The sequence below is a fragment of the Pleurodeles waltl genome, chromosome 3_1, assembly GCF_031143425.1.
Source record: "Pleurodeles waltl isolate 20211129_DDA chromosome 3_1, aPleWal1.hap1.20221129, whole genome shotgun sequence".
In the NCBI taxonomy this organism is placed as follows: domain Eukaryota; kingdom Metazoa; phylum Chordata; class Amphibia; order Caudata; family Salamandridae; genus Pleurodeles; species Pleurodeles waltl.
In genome coordinates this window covers 282,518,643-282,535,351 of record NC_090440.1, presented here as the reverse complement: position 1 = coordinate 282,535,351, position 16,709 = coordinate 282,518,643, and the positions used below count along the sequence as shown (strand labels likewise).

The window sequence follows — 16,709 nt, the reverse complement described above, 5'->3', positions numbered from 1 at the left end:
CACATAGAGGGCAAGAAGCAGAATGTAGCTACAATGAGTAGTCTGCATAGAAGTCTACACTGAGGTTTCCCACAGTAAGGTAACAACCCCCTCCCTCTCTCAGAAGTATGGGTTATATGGTTCCTACTAAGGTAACAGGACTGCATATTAGTATGACAGAACTTCAGAATAAGCCAATGGTCTTTCCTTTATGACAGCCATCAGAACAGCAATCAAAACATTTTCAGTGGATGCACAAAACATTTCTGCATTAGAATATAGATGTGATCTATATGCAGTTGGTTCTTTCACCTTCATTAAATGGGACATAGGTGAAACCAGTGGCACCAGGTATTAACCGGATGACTACATTTGTTTTATTGCCACAGGTATGCAAGTGTCATGATGCAAGCAAGTCAGTCTGTAGTGATCTGAGAATTTGTGTATGTTCTGGTGTCCAATGTTTACTTGAAAAATCTGGACAAATTAAATCATAAAAAGGTTTGATGCATTCTCACACTGAGAAAAGCAATATTAGTTTTTGTTTTCTTTTTCAATTGAATTTGTAGCCATGTTCAGCAAATCCCGAAACAATGCGATCAACCCTAGCTAGGTGAGTGTTTAGGTCATTGTCGATGAGATAGATAGATAACAGCATAGGACACTGCTTCTGGATCAATATCATGCAGTCCCTGACTGCTCTTATAACCTTAAGGGAGCCACTGCAGAGCATGGAAAAATCAGTTAGATCCCTTCTTTCAGGCACTATGTTTTGGCAGAAAAACCCATTGGAAATATCCAGGGTCTTTTTGTATTTTTTACGAACAGTATTTTTCATTAAAGCTGTTCTGTGAGAATTTTGTTTTGCAAATGTGCATTTATGACTGTTTATGCAAAGAGTAATTCTTTTGAGATAAACAAACTTCAGTTATTGCCTGGAACTCGAGTTATGAGAGAATCGTTCACACTGGAGCTTTTGCTTTATGTTTAATTGGCTATTGTGGGTCCACTTGTGCACTGGGCATTATGGGTATTACATAATAAAGTGAGTCCTTGTCCCAGCCCACATGGTTGCAGTATAGTGCAGGGGCTTGTGCAAGGAGATTTTACAGTGTAGGCTTCTTTTACTTCTTCAGGAACAAGGACCGAGAAAGATGATAATATTACGTTTTCCGCTTCAGGGGTGTGGAATTTATTAAAATATCTACTTGTCCAGGGGACAGGTTGATTCTCAAATCTACTTGTCCTGTAAAAAGATCTACTTGTCCCTTTGGTGCCATGTAGTGTGGCGACAAATTATGGCAGCAATTAATAGCCTCTCTGATTATGCCAGGGCTACTACCATAGTAGGGCTTGACTACTTGGAGTTTCAATCCCTACTGTAGCAATTTCCTTATTTTGCCACCTTTCTGCAGATCTGCATACTGGGGCTGGAGGAAGCAGTAAGCAATAGTTCCAGGGCTGGAATGGCTTTGAGTCTGCAAACCTACTAACCTGCATGTTTTAAAGATTTTTACCAGCTTCTCTCTAATATTTTCCCATAATAAGAAAGGTTGAACATTTACTCCTGACAATGGCAGAATTATAACTTCTTCCAGGGTTGGGAAGAAAGTGGCTGGAGGGAAAATGAACTTGCAAATGCTCAATGGATTTTCACATGAGCAAATCTACACATCGTATTTACCCATGATAAAATACAGTTCACAAATATTTTATAGGGGTACGACATATACCATGGGTGCACTTTTGTGACTTTCTTTAAGAATTTGGGGCCACATGTAGGTAGGTTCAGATTTATGACCTGCAAATTGCGAGTCGCAAATCGGAATGTAGGATGGTGTCCTTGACACCATCTGTGATTCGCAAGGCCTTCGCAAATGCCCACCTCATGAATAATCATGAGGTGGGTCGCAATTTGCGACCCCCTCGTGAATGGTGGCCTGCTGGAGACAGCAGACCACCATGTCTGTGACTGCTTTTCAATAAAGCAGTTTTTTTTGTTTTGTTTTTGTAATGCAGCCTGTTTTCCTTAAAGGAAAACGAGATGCATAACAAAAACGAAAAATGAAACATTTTCGTTTCATTTTTTCAGAGCAGGCAGTGGTCTACAGGACCACTGCCTGCTCTGAAAAAATGTTTACAGTGACATTCACAATGGGGAAGGGGTCCCATGGGGATCCCTTCCCTTTTGCGAAAGTGTTAGCACCCATTTGAAATGGGTGCAAACTGCGATTGGTTTGCGCCCGCGTTCGCGGTCACAAAACAATCCTACATTGCACTGCGAGTTGCAATTAGGAAGGGAACACCCCTTACTAATTGCGAGTCGCAAACCCGTTTTGTGATTCGGTAACCAGGTTACTGAATCGCAAAACTGGGTTTGTGCATCGCAATGTGCTTTTTGCACGTCGCAAACAGCGAAAGTCACTGTTTGCGACATGCAAAAAGCTACCTACATGTGGGTCTTGGTCCCTAATTAGGTCTGGTGTTAACAAAGACATTTTGTTTTTATTAAACTTCTATTTCTCTCTCTTTCGGCTGGCTTTACTGTGAGTGATCGCATTCTGCTCTTCCACAAGGAGCATATTGCCACACAAAGTAGTTTTGTTCAGTGTCAGGAACTACAGTGGCAATCAGTGACGTAACGAAATTGGAGGGTGCCCCTTTGCAAAGAACATGGAGGAGCCCCCTCTCCAGACTCACTCAGGGCAGGTGCTGTGCTGAAGGGGCCCTCTGGAGGGTGGCTGCGGGGCCTTTGTTATGCCGCTGGTGGCAACGTGTGCTTTAAGAGTTCAAAAACTTTTTTGGGGGGTTTTGCCAATGTTTGTTGCCATGTTGAGGGCCTGGTAGCTCCCACAACAATAAAGTGTTACAAAAGCCATGTCAAAACAAGACTCGCATTGATGAAACTAAAAGACTTATAAAAATATGTCCGATCAGTTGGCTTTGTCAGTGTTTGTTTATTTTCATGCTTCCCATAATCGTGTTGAAAATGGTTACACTGATTTTCCATTAGAAATATTTTTGGGAAATACTAGCATGCATCAACACATTTTACTAAATGACACTTCATTTGCATATAATCAGAGAGCATTCTGGGAGCATTATACTTAGCCTCTTAGCCTAAACTTTTCAAACATGTGTGTACACGTTTTTTTTTTTTTTGTACTGGATCCAACGTCAGTAGTGAAGTGTGACCTTAAAACATTTATTTACAGCACTCACCCTAATAATGAAGGCTTTCAAATAATGAACCATAAATACAAGTTCGAACAGCATTATCTTTTGGAAACACATTACCTCAACTGCAGAGAATTCCACTCTCTGTAAACAGGCAGCCAAAGGGTTTGTGCTGCAGGGGGTTGGGCCCACTTGTCCCAAGGACAAAGTAAACATAAAAACTTGTTGCCCGTGACCCCAAACAAGATGTCCCGGGCATCGCTTGTGTTGGGAGGGGAAACTTGCTAATCTGGGGTTTTGACTTCTATGTAGTCATTTGTTGCTTTCTGCATCCAGAAATTCTTGATGATTCTAGCAAACTATTGTGACCTCTTCCACGCTGTCTAGCAGAGTCACTGCCCACATCCTGTTCTGAAGAAATGTTCTCAGTATATGCAGCATATTTTTCAGAAATTCCCGCAACCACCTTCTTTCTGAATTGGGGTTTTTGTTGTGGAAGTTTCTTTTTATGAAGATGTCAGTCGAGCATTGTGAGTCTTTTTCAGTATCTTCTTGTCTGCTTTCTGACTGTCTCTGTCTCTCAGACAGTTTGTCAGATGAGTCCTGAAAGGAACGAGAAGGGTGTGTATCCGTGTATTGGTACCTGTTAGGTTGATTTAAAGTATCACAGTTGCCTACATTATTTCATTTTTCAGACCTCTCCGGTTGCAGAGACCCTCCTTATGACTTTGTTTTCTTTATTATTTCTTTGTTTATCCCAGCATTTCTTAGAAGCCTTTGATGCTTTCTTGATATTGACTTTGTCAGAACTACCTTTAAGCTGTGGCATATGTGGTCTGGCCCCCAAATTATCTTGACCTATAGATTTATAGGTATTTGCAATCATATTTGGTAGCTGGCTCTCCTGGTCTACCAGTGGAGCCTGTGGCAGGTGTTGGTGAAGTGCCAGTGCTGCTGCTTCCCCTTTCCTAAAATAGTTGAGGACACTGTGGCAAAGTTGCCTAATACTTTTATCCCCAAGTCCAGGGCAGGGGCAGACCTGTATTAATTTTTAATCTGTTTTAGCACTTCAGGTAAAACAGAAAGTGATGTGTACCATGAGTTATGTATTGCAGGAAAACTGCACTCCAGGTAGCACAGTCATCTATAAAGGATATGAATCCAAGTGGCAAGCGCATGCTGAGAATTCCATGTTTATCTTGGTAGGCATATGAGGAAACACTGCTTCAAGCTGGTTTGTTTTTGAGCAAGGCAAAAACAACAAGTGATGGACGGAATGCTGAACATTGTCAAACACTCACCCCCAGTCACAGATCTGGGTTTAATCCATTGTTCTTTTGCTTACCATGCCACCCCAGTTTGGACCCAGCCATATGCAAAGCAGTCTTGACCCTGTTCCTCATGGGAACAGTCCAGCCCGAACTGCCAAGCCAGGTCCTCACTGGACCGAAAACAAGCATCCTGGGACAGGTTTTGGGGTTTCACCCCTCATCAGCAAGGCTAGCTTGAATCCAGTGGCATGGGAAGCACGGGACCCACGTCTGGGCATACCCTTCCCACTTAGGGTGACAAAGCAAAAGCAACAAGTGATGGACGGAATGCTGAACATTGTCAAACACTCACCCCCAGTCACAGATCTGGGTTTAATCCATTGTTCTTTTGCTTACCATGCCACCCCAGTTTGGACCCAGCCATATGCAAATCAGTCTTGACCCTGTTCCTCATGGGAACAGTCCAGCCCGAACAGGGTCAAGACTGATTTGCATATGGCTGGGTCCAAACTGGAATGGCCTGGGCAGCAAATAAACAATGGATTTAGGCCCAGATAATTGTACTGAGGGTGAATGTTTGACAATGTTCAGCATTCCGTCCATCACTTGTTGCGTTTGCTTTGTCGCCCTAAGTGGGAAGGATATGCCCAGACGTGGTTCCCGTGCTTCCCATGCCACTGGATTCAAGCTAGCCTGGCTGATGAGGGGTGAAACCCCGAAACCAGTCCCAGGATGCTTGTTTCCAGTCCAGGGAAGACCTGGCCTAGCAGTTCGGGCTGGACTGTTCCCATGGGGAACAGGGTCAAGACTGATTTGCATATGGCTGGGTCCAAACTGGAATGGCATGGGCAGCAATGAAACAATGGATTTAGGCCCAGATCATTGTACTGGGGGTGAATGTTTGACAATGTTCAGCATTCCGTCCATCACTTGTTGTTTTTGCTTTGTCGCCCTAAGTGGGAAGGGTATGCCCAGACGTGGGTCCCGTACTTCCCATGCCACTGGATTCAAGCTAGCCTGGCTGATGAGGGGTGAAACCCCGAAACCGGTCCCAGGATGCTTGTTTCCAGTCCAGGGAAGACCTGGCCTAGCAGTTCGGGCTGGACTGTTCCCATGGGGAACAGGGTCAAGACTGATTTGCATATGGCTGGGTCAAAACTGGAATGGCATGGGCAGCAAAAAAACGATGGATTTAGCCCCAGATCATGGTACTGGGGGTGAATGTTTGACAATGTTCAGCATTCCGTCCATCACTTGTTGTTTTTGCTTTGTTTTTGAGCAATCCAGAACGAAATTTCCTGCCTCCTGATGGGTACTTTACCCATGATAGCATTGATAGTTACTGGGTTAATCCCAAGCCTAGCCAATTGTGCTTGGACAGCTTGAGTAGCCCTCACTGGGACAGCTGTTAATGTATGCATAACTAGCTGTGTTAAATGTCTGTATAATCTAACTACATTATTATATAAAGGCATAAATCGCCCACAGCTACATTCTGTATGTTAGGATATGTTGGCCGCTGTGTATGTGTAAAATGTCTTTGTATTAGCACCGACTGCAGGTAAATGGCCCTTAAGTAAAATACTTCAGTTTTGTATGCATAGTGAGCTTCAGCCATGGAGGTAACATCTCCACCCTCATTAGGTAGCCAATGCAAATTTAATTGTAAAGTAACAACACGTCTACAGTTAACAGGAATATTAATTGGATTCGCCATTTTGATGTATAGAATTCAGGGATGGAGTACTAAGGTGGGGTATCCTTGTAAAGGTTCAAGCTTTAACAACCTACAAATATAGGTGCTTCCTATAATATGGAGGAGGATTTAATCCCGAACACCGTGGACGTCTCCATTATAAGGTGAATAGGAGACCTTGGGCACACAAGAGAAACTACTCACAAGACCCCTTAAATAAGTATCTGAAGTATGAACATTAGTGGTGCCATGTTGTACTGTTCCTACTAAGTAATGGGTCCACACCATTAAACACTGTCAGCCCAATTCCTGGTGAGCTCACAGTGCCTCACCTACATCCTTAACCTTACTGAGGTGGAAGGTGATTGTGGCAACTTAAACATGACACTCTGACTCCCAAGGAAGTTGTGGAAACAGATCTTACCCTTTCATTTCATTACTCATGTATGCCCAGGGGAAAATACAAGAGAGATAGGAGAGAAGCTTCAAATACATTTAGTGAACAATCATAGTCTTGGATAGAGAGAATGAGCTGTGATACTTAGGCAGATTAAACAAAGCAACCAGCGTTATGAACAAGATATAGAGAATGATCAAACTAACCACGATAAATGATTTCTAGAAGTTACGACATAGCCCTAAGTCTATACTGAGAGCATAGTGGGTGTCTCCTCTCCTTTGTCCGATCTAAGAGGTTAGCCAAAGCCCTCATACCTGTAGAGCAGCATCAGGAGTCAGCCTGTTGTGTAAATTGCAATCCTTTCGTGAAGCTGGTAGATTAGTGCCAGCAGAGCTGCATGTCAAACACAGCATTTGTCCCGCGATGGTCTTGGCTGGAGTGCCCCTCTGCCCCCACCGGGTCAGTGCATCTTTTATATAATCAAAGCAACACTGAGTTAGAGGCACAGCTCTGATGCAATGATATGTCTAGGTATTAGAATCTCTCTCTCCAAACGGGCAATGGAAGTACTATGATATTGTGTACTGTGTTCCTAGTCTTGAACAGAATGTACTGATTATATGTCGTTAAAAGACTAACTAAAACAAGCAACTTGTACAACATATTCCTGGAATAATATCATGCATACAGTGTGTGTAAAATAAGACTGCTAAAAAGCACTACAGCTAAAACGTATAAAATATGAAACATAAAACAAAGCTAAAAATGGGAAACCAACTTCGATCTAAGAGGGACTCACTACATATGCATCTTAGTGATGGCCTATTTCCCTATGCATAGTGATTAGTTGAGTCTTGGCCAGATATTTTAGATTTAGCAAGAATTATGGTGCACGTGTGGAACAGGAAATTACAAATGTGGTACAGATTACAGAACATTAACGTTAATACGTAAATTACATGTTTCTAAACCAAATGTGTCCAATAAAGGACTTTATAAATGTACTTATTTTCGTACAAATAATATTAATATTTATTTATGGTTTGGTATTGTTAAATTTCTTACAGTACATTATCTCAGGACGTCAATGGAGAACGGGCGCCACCTCTGTAAGTTGTTCAGCTTGTGTTATTTCATACTGAAAGCTAAATAAGTATATTACTGGATTGTTGACTGCGGTCCTTAAACTCAATCTAAATCACAAAATTGACAAAACAATCAGATAGTTTTATTTATAATGAATTTTAGACATACTTAACACACATCTGTACAATGTATATTTCTTTCAAAAAGATAAACCACAGATTTAGAAAGGTATTGGGTTTAATTTCATTATGTTTTGGGATCACGTGTTGTGGCAAGACGCTATGCTTGGAAAATCCATTCTGAGTTCGACATTCCATAGATAAAGAATAATTGGCAGATGATGAGTTTTTGTGCCGTACGAAATTTGAAAGGTGATAGTGGCCTGGGTGCAACGCCTTCGGATATGTAAAAGCAATTAAAAGCTTACTTTGTTTAGTGATGTATTTGTAATTCACTTTCATGAAGCAGATCACATTCTCTGCTGGAAATACCAAGAAAACAATGGCGAACTAAGGGCCAGATGTATCAAAGGATTTTGCATTACATTTCCACCGCTTGCAAATGCAAAATAGCCTTTCACGATGTATGAAAGGCATAGCAGTCCCACTTTAGGGAATGGCAATTTTTTGAGATTCCGCAAATCTGTGACTCCACCAAATAGGGAACTGCAATTTGTGATTCCCTAAATAGGATATTGCAAATAGGGAAGTCCTATTTGCGATTCCCTATGCACATGTATCAGGCATTTCCTAAATGCGAACTGGGCATTTAGGAAATGTAATGACCACCAACTCCAAGTTGGTGGTAACTATGTGCATTTTTTTTTAAAATGCATTAAAATGCATTTTTTAAAGTGCCATGTAGCGCACACATGCCTCCAGGGCATGTGTGTGCTTTACATGTGCACAGTTGTTTTAGGAGGGTGCATCAAAGGGGGTCTTGGGACCTAAGCACCCTTGGTTTTGCATTTCCTAATTTGCAAGTTCCTAAAATGATTTTTCAAATTAGGAAATGCAAAATCATTTGTACCTGTGGGTCTTCAAGCACATAGGAACAGATGGAGTCTCATTCCCTGATAGCGATTCCCTAATAGCAAATGCGAATTTTAAGTAATCGCTATTAGGGAATCGCTATTTTGTTAAATTTCAATTTGCATTACTTAAATAGCGATTACCTAAAATTTGCTTTTTAGGCAATGCAAAATGGAACTTTGATACATCTGGCCCTAAGAAACTAAAGTATCATTGAACATGTCGCAAATATGGGTGCAAACAGCCTACCACCTTCTTGCGATCTGACCAGAATTTTGCGATGCAGCTGATGTAGTCATAAATCATATCACAAAATGTGGATTGGCGGAGGCCGTAAAAGCTCCTGCCTTATGAATATTAATTAGGCAGGAAGCAATATGCAATTCTCTACCAATAGATGAAACGCATCAATGAAAGCCTAAAAGGCATAGCAGACCTTCATTGCTGAATTCACATAACAGATAGGAAAACATTTCCTACAATGTACTTTAAACGTTTTTTCCATTAGGAAAGACAGCGAGGGAGAATGCAGTCAACTTTTGGATCCTAGTCTTCTACTCCTCTGCTCTTCAGCTGGTGTCCTGCGGGGATGATTCCTAAAGGGAAGGTCTCCCACATATGATCTCGTTATCTGATCAATGGTTTGAGGCCAGAGGTGAAGTTGGAAAAAAATTGATTCATCCAACATTCACTTTCAAATAGGCTTCATTCTTGGCCCTTCCTATTTGAAATTAGTAATGCATTGAAAACCCATTTTATGAGTTGAAAACACTTTTCTGCCTCATAAAGGGCATTTTATGCATTGCAAAACACTCTTAGGGGGTTACAAAACCTCTGTTTTTATGATTTTCTGTCTTTGTGAGTGCAAAATTATTTTGTACATCTGGCACAAGCCTTTTCCAGCCACGCTGTAAGGTAAATTTTTCTTCTTTCAGATGTGCCCTTAAAACACATAGGGGCCTCGTTATGAGTTTGTCACACAGTGTAGCACAGCGCATCACCTTGCTAAGCTTCCCTGCCCGACAGGGAAATGCCAGGCATGTGCCGTATTTAAGGCAATCAGCCACATTCCTGCCTTTTCCCTGCACTAGCTTCCATTTAGCAGTCTTGTGCCAATGCAGGCACCCTTGCACCATGGTGCAAGGGTACCTGCATTGCATTGTTTTTTGTGACACCTACCTGCACAAAAACAATCCTCAGAGGCATATTCCTCTTTCTATGTGTGATTCTGCAGCACACATAGAAAAAGGAAGTAACAAAGAGAAATAGATATTTCTCAAAGTTACGTGGTCCACTTGGGGCCACACAAAGAAGCCCTGCATGGCTTCATAAATCACATGTAAGGTTGTGTGGTGCAAGGGAGAAGCAAACCGGCTCATAACTAGGCCCCATAGTTTTGAAACTATCCTATCCTTAACATTCAAATTCACCCCCATTCTCAGGTCAAGGTCTAATTTCACTGTTTCAGTGTATTCCTATACGTCTTTGCTCAATTTGGTCTAGCTTTTATTGCAAATAAAAGCCCTGCATTCATTTGTATGAGGTTTGTGCTAACAAAGAAGTAGAAACATTAATACAATTAACAGGGCTGGTCTGGGAACCCAAAACAGCCTTGGAAAATTGTGTCAGACCAGCCCCCATAGGGTGCATAGCGAGTGAGCCTGACCACTACAATTGGGCATGGAGGCTCCCCGCCCCCCCAGACAATTTGTGAAAATATGGCAAAAACTGTGTATTCTACAACACAGTGTTCATTATATATTCAACTGTATTAGTTTTACAAGCATAGTCGTTGATGACCTTACAGTGCACCAGGATATGGCAGTCTTTATTTGGGCTCTTCAATGATTCCCTCACCACTACCCTCTAACAGTGCCTCTCATCTCTCCATCGCTCTTCTCTCACATGTATTTCATTCTTTTATAGCTCTCTTACCAGCGTAGTGTGTTGGAGCACTTTACATCACACACACATACAGTGAAAATCGTGTGTGTAAATCAGTGTATAGAAAATGTTACATAAAACAAAGGGGATTACAGGGTGTAGGATTCAAACATCATCCATACTGGTAGGCATTTTTAAGAGTGCTTGGTCTGGGAAAGCATACACTCAGGGTTCAAAATGTAACACAGTAGTTAGGGTTGACTTTACTAGTAACTATTTCTACCTAATCAACCCCTTTTTAGCAAAATTAGGATGATCAAAGACTGGGGGGGGGGGGAGATAAACATTCTAGCCTGTACCATTGCATGCATCTCTTTGATGGCAGTTCCTAGCTCACTGTGCTAGATTATTTTTGTAATTTATGAACTGCACAGTAACAAAATGAGCTCTGTGACAAACGCAGTATCCCTCTGAGCTATGTACATAAAATACTGTTCTGTAATCTGCATAGTACGTTCGTAGCAGTAAGCATGTTAACCTTCTGCACTACCTTAGATGAGTCAAAACAGCAGCTAGACAAAACCTTGATCTCTCTCCAGGAGGTACATTAATCACCATAGTTATCTTTACATTTTTATTGTTGCCTGAATACTGTTGGGTATACAAGGACATCTGAAGTGCTTTTAAAACTGCTGCACTGCTATAAAACCACCCCCAATAACAAAAGATGCCCCCCGTCCTTCCAGCCTCCAGATGAAACACCAGTCCAGCCTTGACATTTAACCAGAAGAAGGTTTCGTAGTTTATGTCCTCAGTAAACTGTCAGAATGCCAATGATGGAAAACCAAAGAAGGTTAGGTACTTGCTAGATTTTCTACTTTTCTCTGCACAAATAGTAGCACAATCAGTACAAACACCCATTTCACCTCTAAGACAATTAATCTTTGACTATAACCAGAATTCTTACTATCTGCATAATATTTCTTTTTTTTTCACTTCCTTGTCCCTTTCCACTATTTCATCATGATCTTTTGGTGAATATGCTGGCTTGGACTGACCATACATCAATTCTGAAGGGCATTTCCCAGTCAATCCATGAGGAGTATTTTGATAATCACGTAGAACTTGACACAGAGCTTGAATTATCAAAATCTGTGAAAGTTTTGCCCTTTGCATAGCCTGTTTAATGGTGGCTATTAGTCTTTCCACCATTCCATTCGCTTGAGGCCAGATCGGAGTTACTCTTCTGTGTAATATTCCCAAATAATTCATACATTTTTTTAAAGCATTTGCACTGAATGGTGGCCAATTATCTGTTTTTAATACATTTGGAACAAGTGGAAAATATCTCATCAAGAACAGGAAACACAACAGATGTAGACATTGACAATCACTTTTACAATGGGAAAATGGGAGTATTCGTCGATTACTGCTAGTAAATAATGCCCAGAATCTAATGGTCCATAAACTCCACTGCCACATTATATTATACAGCATCTGGCAATTCAGGCATGTGTAATTCTTCCATCACTCTTTCTTTAGTAGTACATTGACATAAATAACAAGTCTGGACTACCTCTTCTACTTGACTGTATAATCTGGGAAGCCACATCTTTTCTCATAAATGTTATTGTAGCAGAGACACCTCTGTGGCTTTCATGAGCCAAATCAATTACACACCTTTGTAAATTCAAAGGAATGCTTCATTTAGTACTTCTCAAAACTATTCCAGATGAAGAGTTCAGGAGATACTTCACAATATATATTCATGAATGCCAAAATATAATGTTTTTTATATTAGCTTGAAATCGAATTGCACTGTGTGTATGATTTGCTTTACTTCCTGAATTTTCATCATTTTGTGACTCTTCAACTAATTCCTTCTCCTAAATAATTCCTGGCACTGCTGACCTAATTATGAAACATATGTATTCCTTTGCCTCCGACTGTTGTTTCCTTTCATTTTTAGTTGGGTGTCTAGACAAAAAATCTGCTGGATTATACTCTGTTCCTGGTTTGTGAATGATTTTAAAGTTATAATCCATTAATCTCATTCCCCATCTCTTAATCCATGGGGGCATTTTTGTTTTTGGATTTCCAAAGATAGAAGTCCGCGCCTGATGATCCGTTATAATCACAAATGGCTTTCCATATAGGAAGTCCCGGTGATGCTCGCAAGCCAAGACAACCGCCAAGCTCTATTTTTCTAGCTAAGAATATCTTTGTTCAACATCAGATATGCTTCTACTGGCATGTGAAACCACATATTGAGGAGTTTCTCTGCCAGTCTTGTCTTGTACTAATATTGCACCAAGTCCTACGGGACTGCCATCCACCACCAATTCTGTGCATGATTCTGTATCAAAATACTTCAAATTGGCTGCAGATGATATTTCTTCTTTTATTCTTCTAAAAGCATGCTCACATTGATTGTTCCAAATAAACATTCGCCTTTTCTTTGTTAGTTCCCTATGTGGTGCACTGATGGTGGCAAAGTTTTTGATCTAACATGAACAATAACTAGCTATTCCCAAGAATGAACGTAATTCAGATACATCTTTAGGTCTGAGTATTGCATATGAAGATACTTCTTTGACTAGCCCTGCCCTCATTCCATCACAAGAAAATATGTGACCAAAAATCATAGTTCAGGTTTATTTATTTCACATTTTCCTAAATTAAGTGTCAAGCCAACCTTTACAAGTTGTTCACATACTTCGTCCAATGCCTGATCATGCTCCTCTTGCATTTTTCCAAAGAGCAAGAAAACATCACTGTAATTCATAGCATTTTCACAGGTCTTAATATCTTCTTTAAAGTTTTCTGAAAAATTTCAGCAGCTGAGCATATGCCATAATTTAACCTCTTATAACTAAGTAATACAAGATACAGTGTCGTAATATATTGTGACTGACTGTCAATATCCAATTGATAATACCCTTCATATAAGTCCACCTTCGAGAAAACAGTAGCACCATTGATATTACAAATCATGTCATTTAAATGTGGGCCTGGATGTCTCTCTCTCTCTCTCTCTCTCTCTCTCAAGTGCTGTTTATGGGCATTTGCATGTCAACACAAATTTTTATGTATTCCGTGTCTTTTTTTTGGAACCCCTACAGCAGGTGATACCCATGGTGTTGGGCCAATGGCTGCTTCAATGATGTCTTGTTGAAGTAATGAATGTATCTACTTTTCTGTTTTTGCTTGCAAGTGTATCAGAACTCTTCTGTGTATCTGAGCCATTGATTTCACCACTTCATTAATGTATAACATAATTATACAGTTTTTTAATTTACCTGACCCACTGAACAATTCTGGATTCTTTCTTAACACAGGATGATCCGTCATAATATTACAAGTCATTGCTAGTAAACCCATGACATGAGCAGTGACATTGCTTAATAAGCATAGTTCAGAAACTTCACCATTTAATACATGTATTTCTTCTTTGCTAAGTGTATCTGACATATGATGAACTTAAAAAGGTTGCTACTTCATTTTATGATAGTCAGCGATACACATAATGTTGCATGTTGCTTCACTGTCAGCAGCGAATGCAGCCGACCATTATATCGTCAGATGTTGTTTTATTATATTTTCTCTTATTATCATTTTAATTTGTTTGACATAATTTTCCTCACACATCATATACATTCTTTCAGACTTCTTCATCAAAATCATGTTCAACGCCTTCCATTTGTCTGAGATATTTAGTGCTTCCTATTTTTTTTTAAACATCTGATACTCTGTATATTCTAATGTTCCTTCCTGTTCCATAGTTCCTTTTGTCTCTCTTAGACCTACATAAACTTGCAAAGTGATTAGACATCCCACTCTCTCTACATTGTTGTCCTAAAGCTGGACACATTCTTATGTGCAGATGTTCCAATCCACATCTGTAACTTATTTTCTGTTCTTTATTTTGAGGCTCCATTCTTTCCACATTGTTGACTTTTATTTTTACATTTGTCTAATTTATATAGTTTTCATTCTACCTTCTTCCATAATTGTAGTATGTTTCTGTGCTTGCCTTTCTGTTCCAGGCATGCGTATAATTTCTTGCAAATCATATGCTTTTTCCAGTAATTTTCTTCCGAACTTCACTGAATTGCATCCTTGTTTTATCCTCAATCTTATTGCCTCTTCATTTTTAAATTTTTCAAGTTCACAGAAAGTCACTATTCTTCTTAGTCTTGTTACATATTCATCCATAGTTTCATCTTCTCTTTAAAAAGCGGTATTGAAATTGTATCTTTCAAAACACAGATTTCACTGAGATCACATTTTTCATTCAGGCATTTTTATGAGTCCCTCGTATGAATTTTGCTCTTGTTCAGGAAATGCTATTATGAAGCCTTCCACATCATCTCCCATAAGATTTAGTGGTAAATCGTTTGCCTTATCTTCAGAAAATGTTTGCATGTGGCTTTTAAAAAAAATATTCAAATCATCTTCTCCATTTTTCCTATCCTTGCGCAATATTTTGTTGATCTGATATGTCAAATGGTAATGGTCTTCAAAAAATTATACTTGAAACACTTTCTACATTTTCTTTATCATTGTATATTTCTGTATTCATATATATTGTCATTTCACTACTTGTTTCCTCACTTGACATCACTTGACTTTTTGTTTTTTATATTATTATTATGATTTGTCACAGGAAAGCAGGTTGTTAATGAAGGAAAAATATTATGTCTGACTTAAAAATGGTGTCCCACTGTTTCTCAATGAAGTCACATAGACTACGCGTGACTTTAAGATGGCCAACAAGATTTGATGAAAATCTCGCATTATTTTGGTATCTTTATAGCTTAAGCATTATTTCCTGATACTTGTACACAATTATCATGGTTGCAGCACTACAGAATCATTACTTTGCACAACACTGTTAGGCAATCCGTTACCAATGTTTACTCTTTACAGTACTGTCACGCAATCCACTCCTGATGCTCTGCGTGTGCACCTGATCCCAAAATGGCAGTCAGAATTTTCACATCTAACCAACGCGCATTCATGTGTTCTGCAATAACACTTTCCCAACAACTAACTTTCCAGCACTTGCTGCTTAATTTCCACAGTGGCTCCAGTTCACCACAGACTGCACCATGGCACACCTTGAAACAGGTTCCCTATTATGGTTAATGCTCTGCCCTCAAGGCAGCCGCAAAGTTGCTCTGCCATGGGGGCAGTGTATTCAAGGGAAATATGGAGTGGCTGCTTCAAAGGTGCTCTGTGTTTTACAATCTGCCTGCACTTTCAAGGGGGGAGAGAGATACCCTTTCAGGCAGGTGCAGTGAATGACTGTACCCACCTGCAAGGGGGTGTCTGGGGATCCATGGGACCCTCTTTCTCCCCTCGAGAGGGCTGCCTTTAGGAGTTCACTGAAAGTATGCCACCTTCTGTGGTGCACTTCCAGTGCGTCTCCTAAAGACATGTTTGCGGGCACAGAGGCAAAGTGATTGCTTCATTTGTATGGGCCCCACCCCTTGCAAATGAGGGAGCACTCCCTAATGATAGCACTGGTGCTTGTGTTACAGAAGGGGCTGTGTCTGCTGCCCCTTTGTAATACTAAAGTGCCCCGGGGATCCCAAATCAGGCATACATGCCTGTTGCGCCCTTCCCACCAGCCCATATGTACTGAGATCCGTTTGCAAACTAGGATACACAGTCACTGGTTTTCAAATGGGTTCAATTTGTGATGTAACCAGTAGGCTAATAGGTATCATTGTAAAGTGTACATGTGCATTGGATTGTACAATGATCTTTCTAATAAATATTAAATATGGAGTCTGCCGTTTTGGACCTCCAGCAAATGGCTTTGAGTGGTTGGCTGCAACGGACACCAGACCATAACCCTTCCATTTCTTTTCCAAAATCGGAAACATTGTTTAAAAAGCAGTCTGTGTCCATTAAAGGGACAAGGGCTGTTTTTAATTAAAAAAAATTAAAAAACACATTTGTTGACCACTGCCTGCTTCCCTGAAGTGTAGAAGGGTTGATTGAGCAGTATCTCTTTGAAATGGAAAGTTCCGTACAGACTGGCTGGAAGCAGAGACATTATGATGTCTCACAATCTTTATGCAAATTGGTAGATGCAAAGTCATGCAAATAAAATTCACTAAACACAATTGCCACATACTTCTTTAGTACATAGACTTTAGTACATAGTACTTTAGTAC

At 40.2% G+C, this 16,709-nt stretch overlaps 1 protein-coding gene across 2 annotated transcripts in view; it reads left to right on the top strand.

Annotated features, from left to right (window-relative positions):
* The window catches only part of MYZAP (myocardial zonula adherens protein), a 584,270-nt gene that overhangs the window by 350,996 nt on the left and 216,565 nt on the right, over positions 1 to 16,709 (top strand). Inside the window, exon 15 of one of the 2 annotated variants that reach the window (XM_069222399.1) lies at positions 7,591 to 7,632. The exons of the other annotated variant lie outside the window; for it this stretch is intronic. Coding sequence (XP_069078500.1) covers positions 7,591 to 7,632 — 42 coding nt within the window. The remainder of the gene's footprint in view (positions 1 to 7,590; positions 7,633 to 16,709) is intronic. 2 annotated transcript variants of the gene reach the window in all.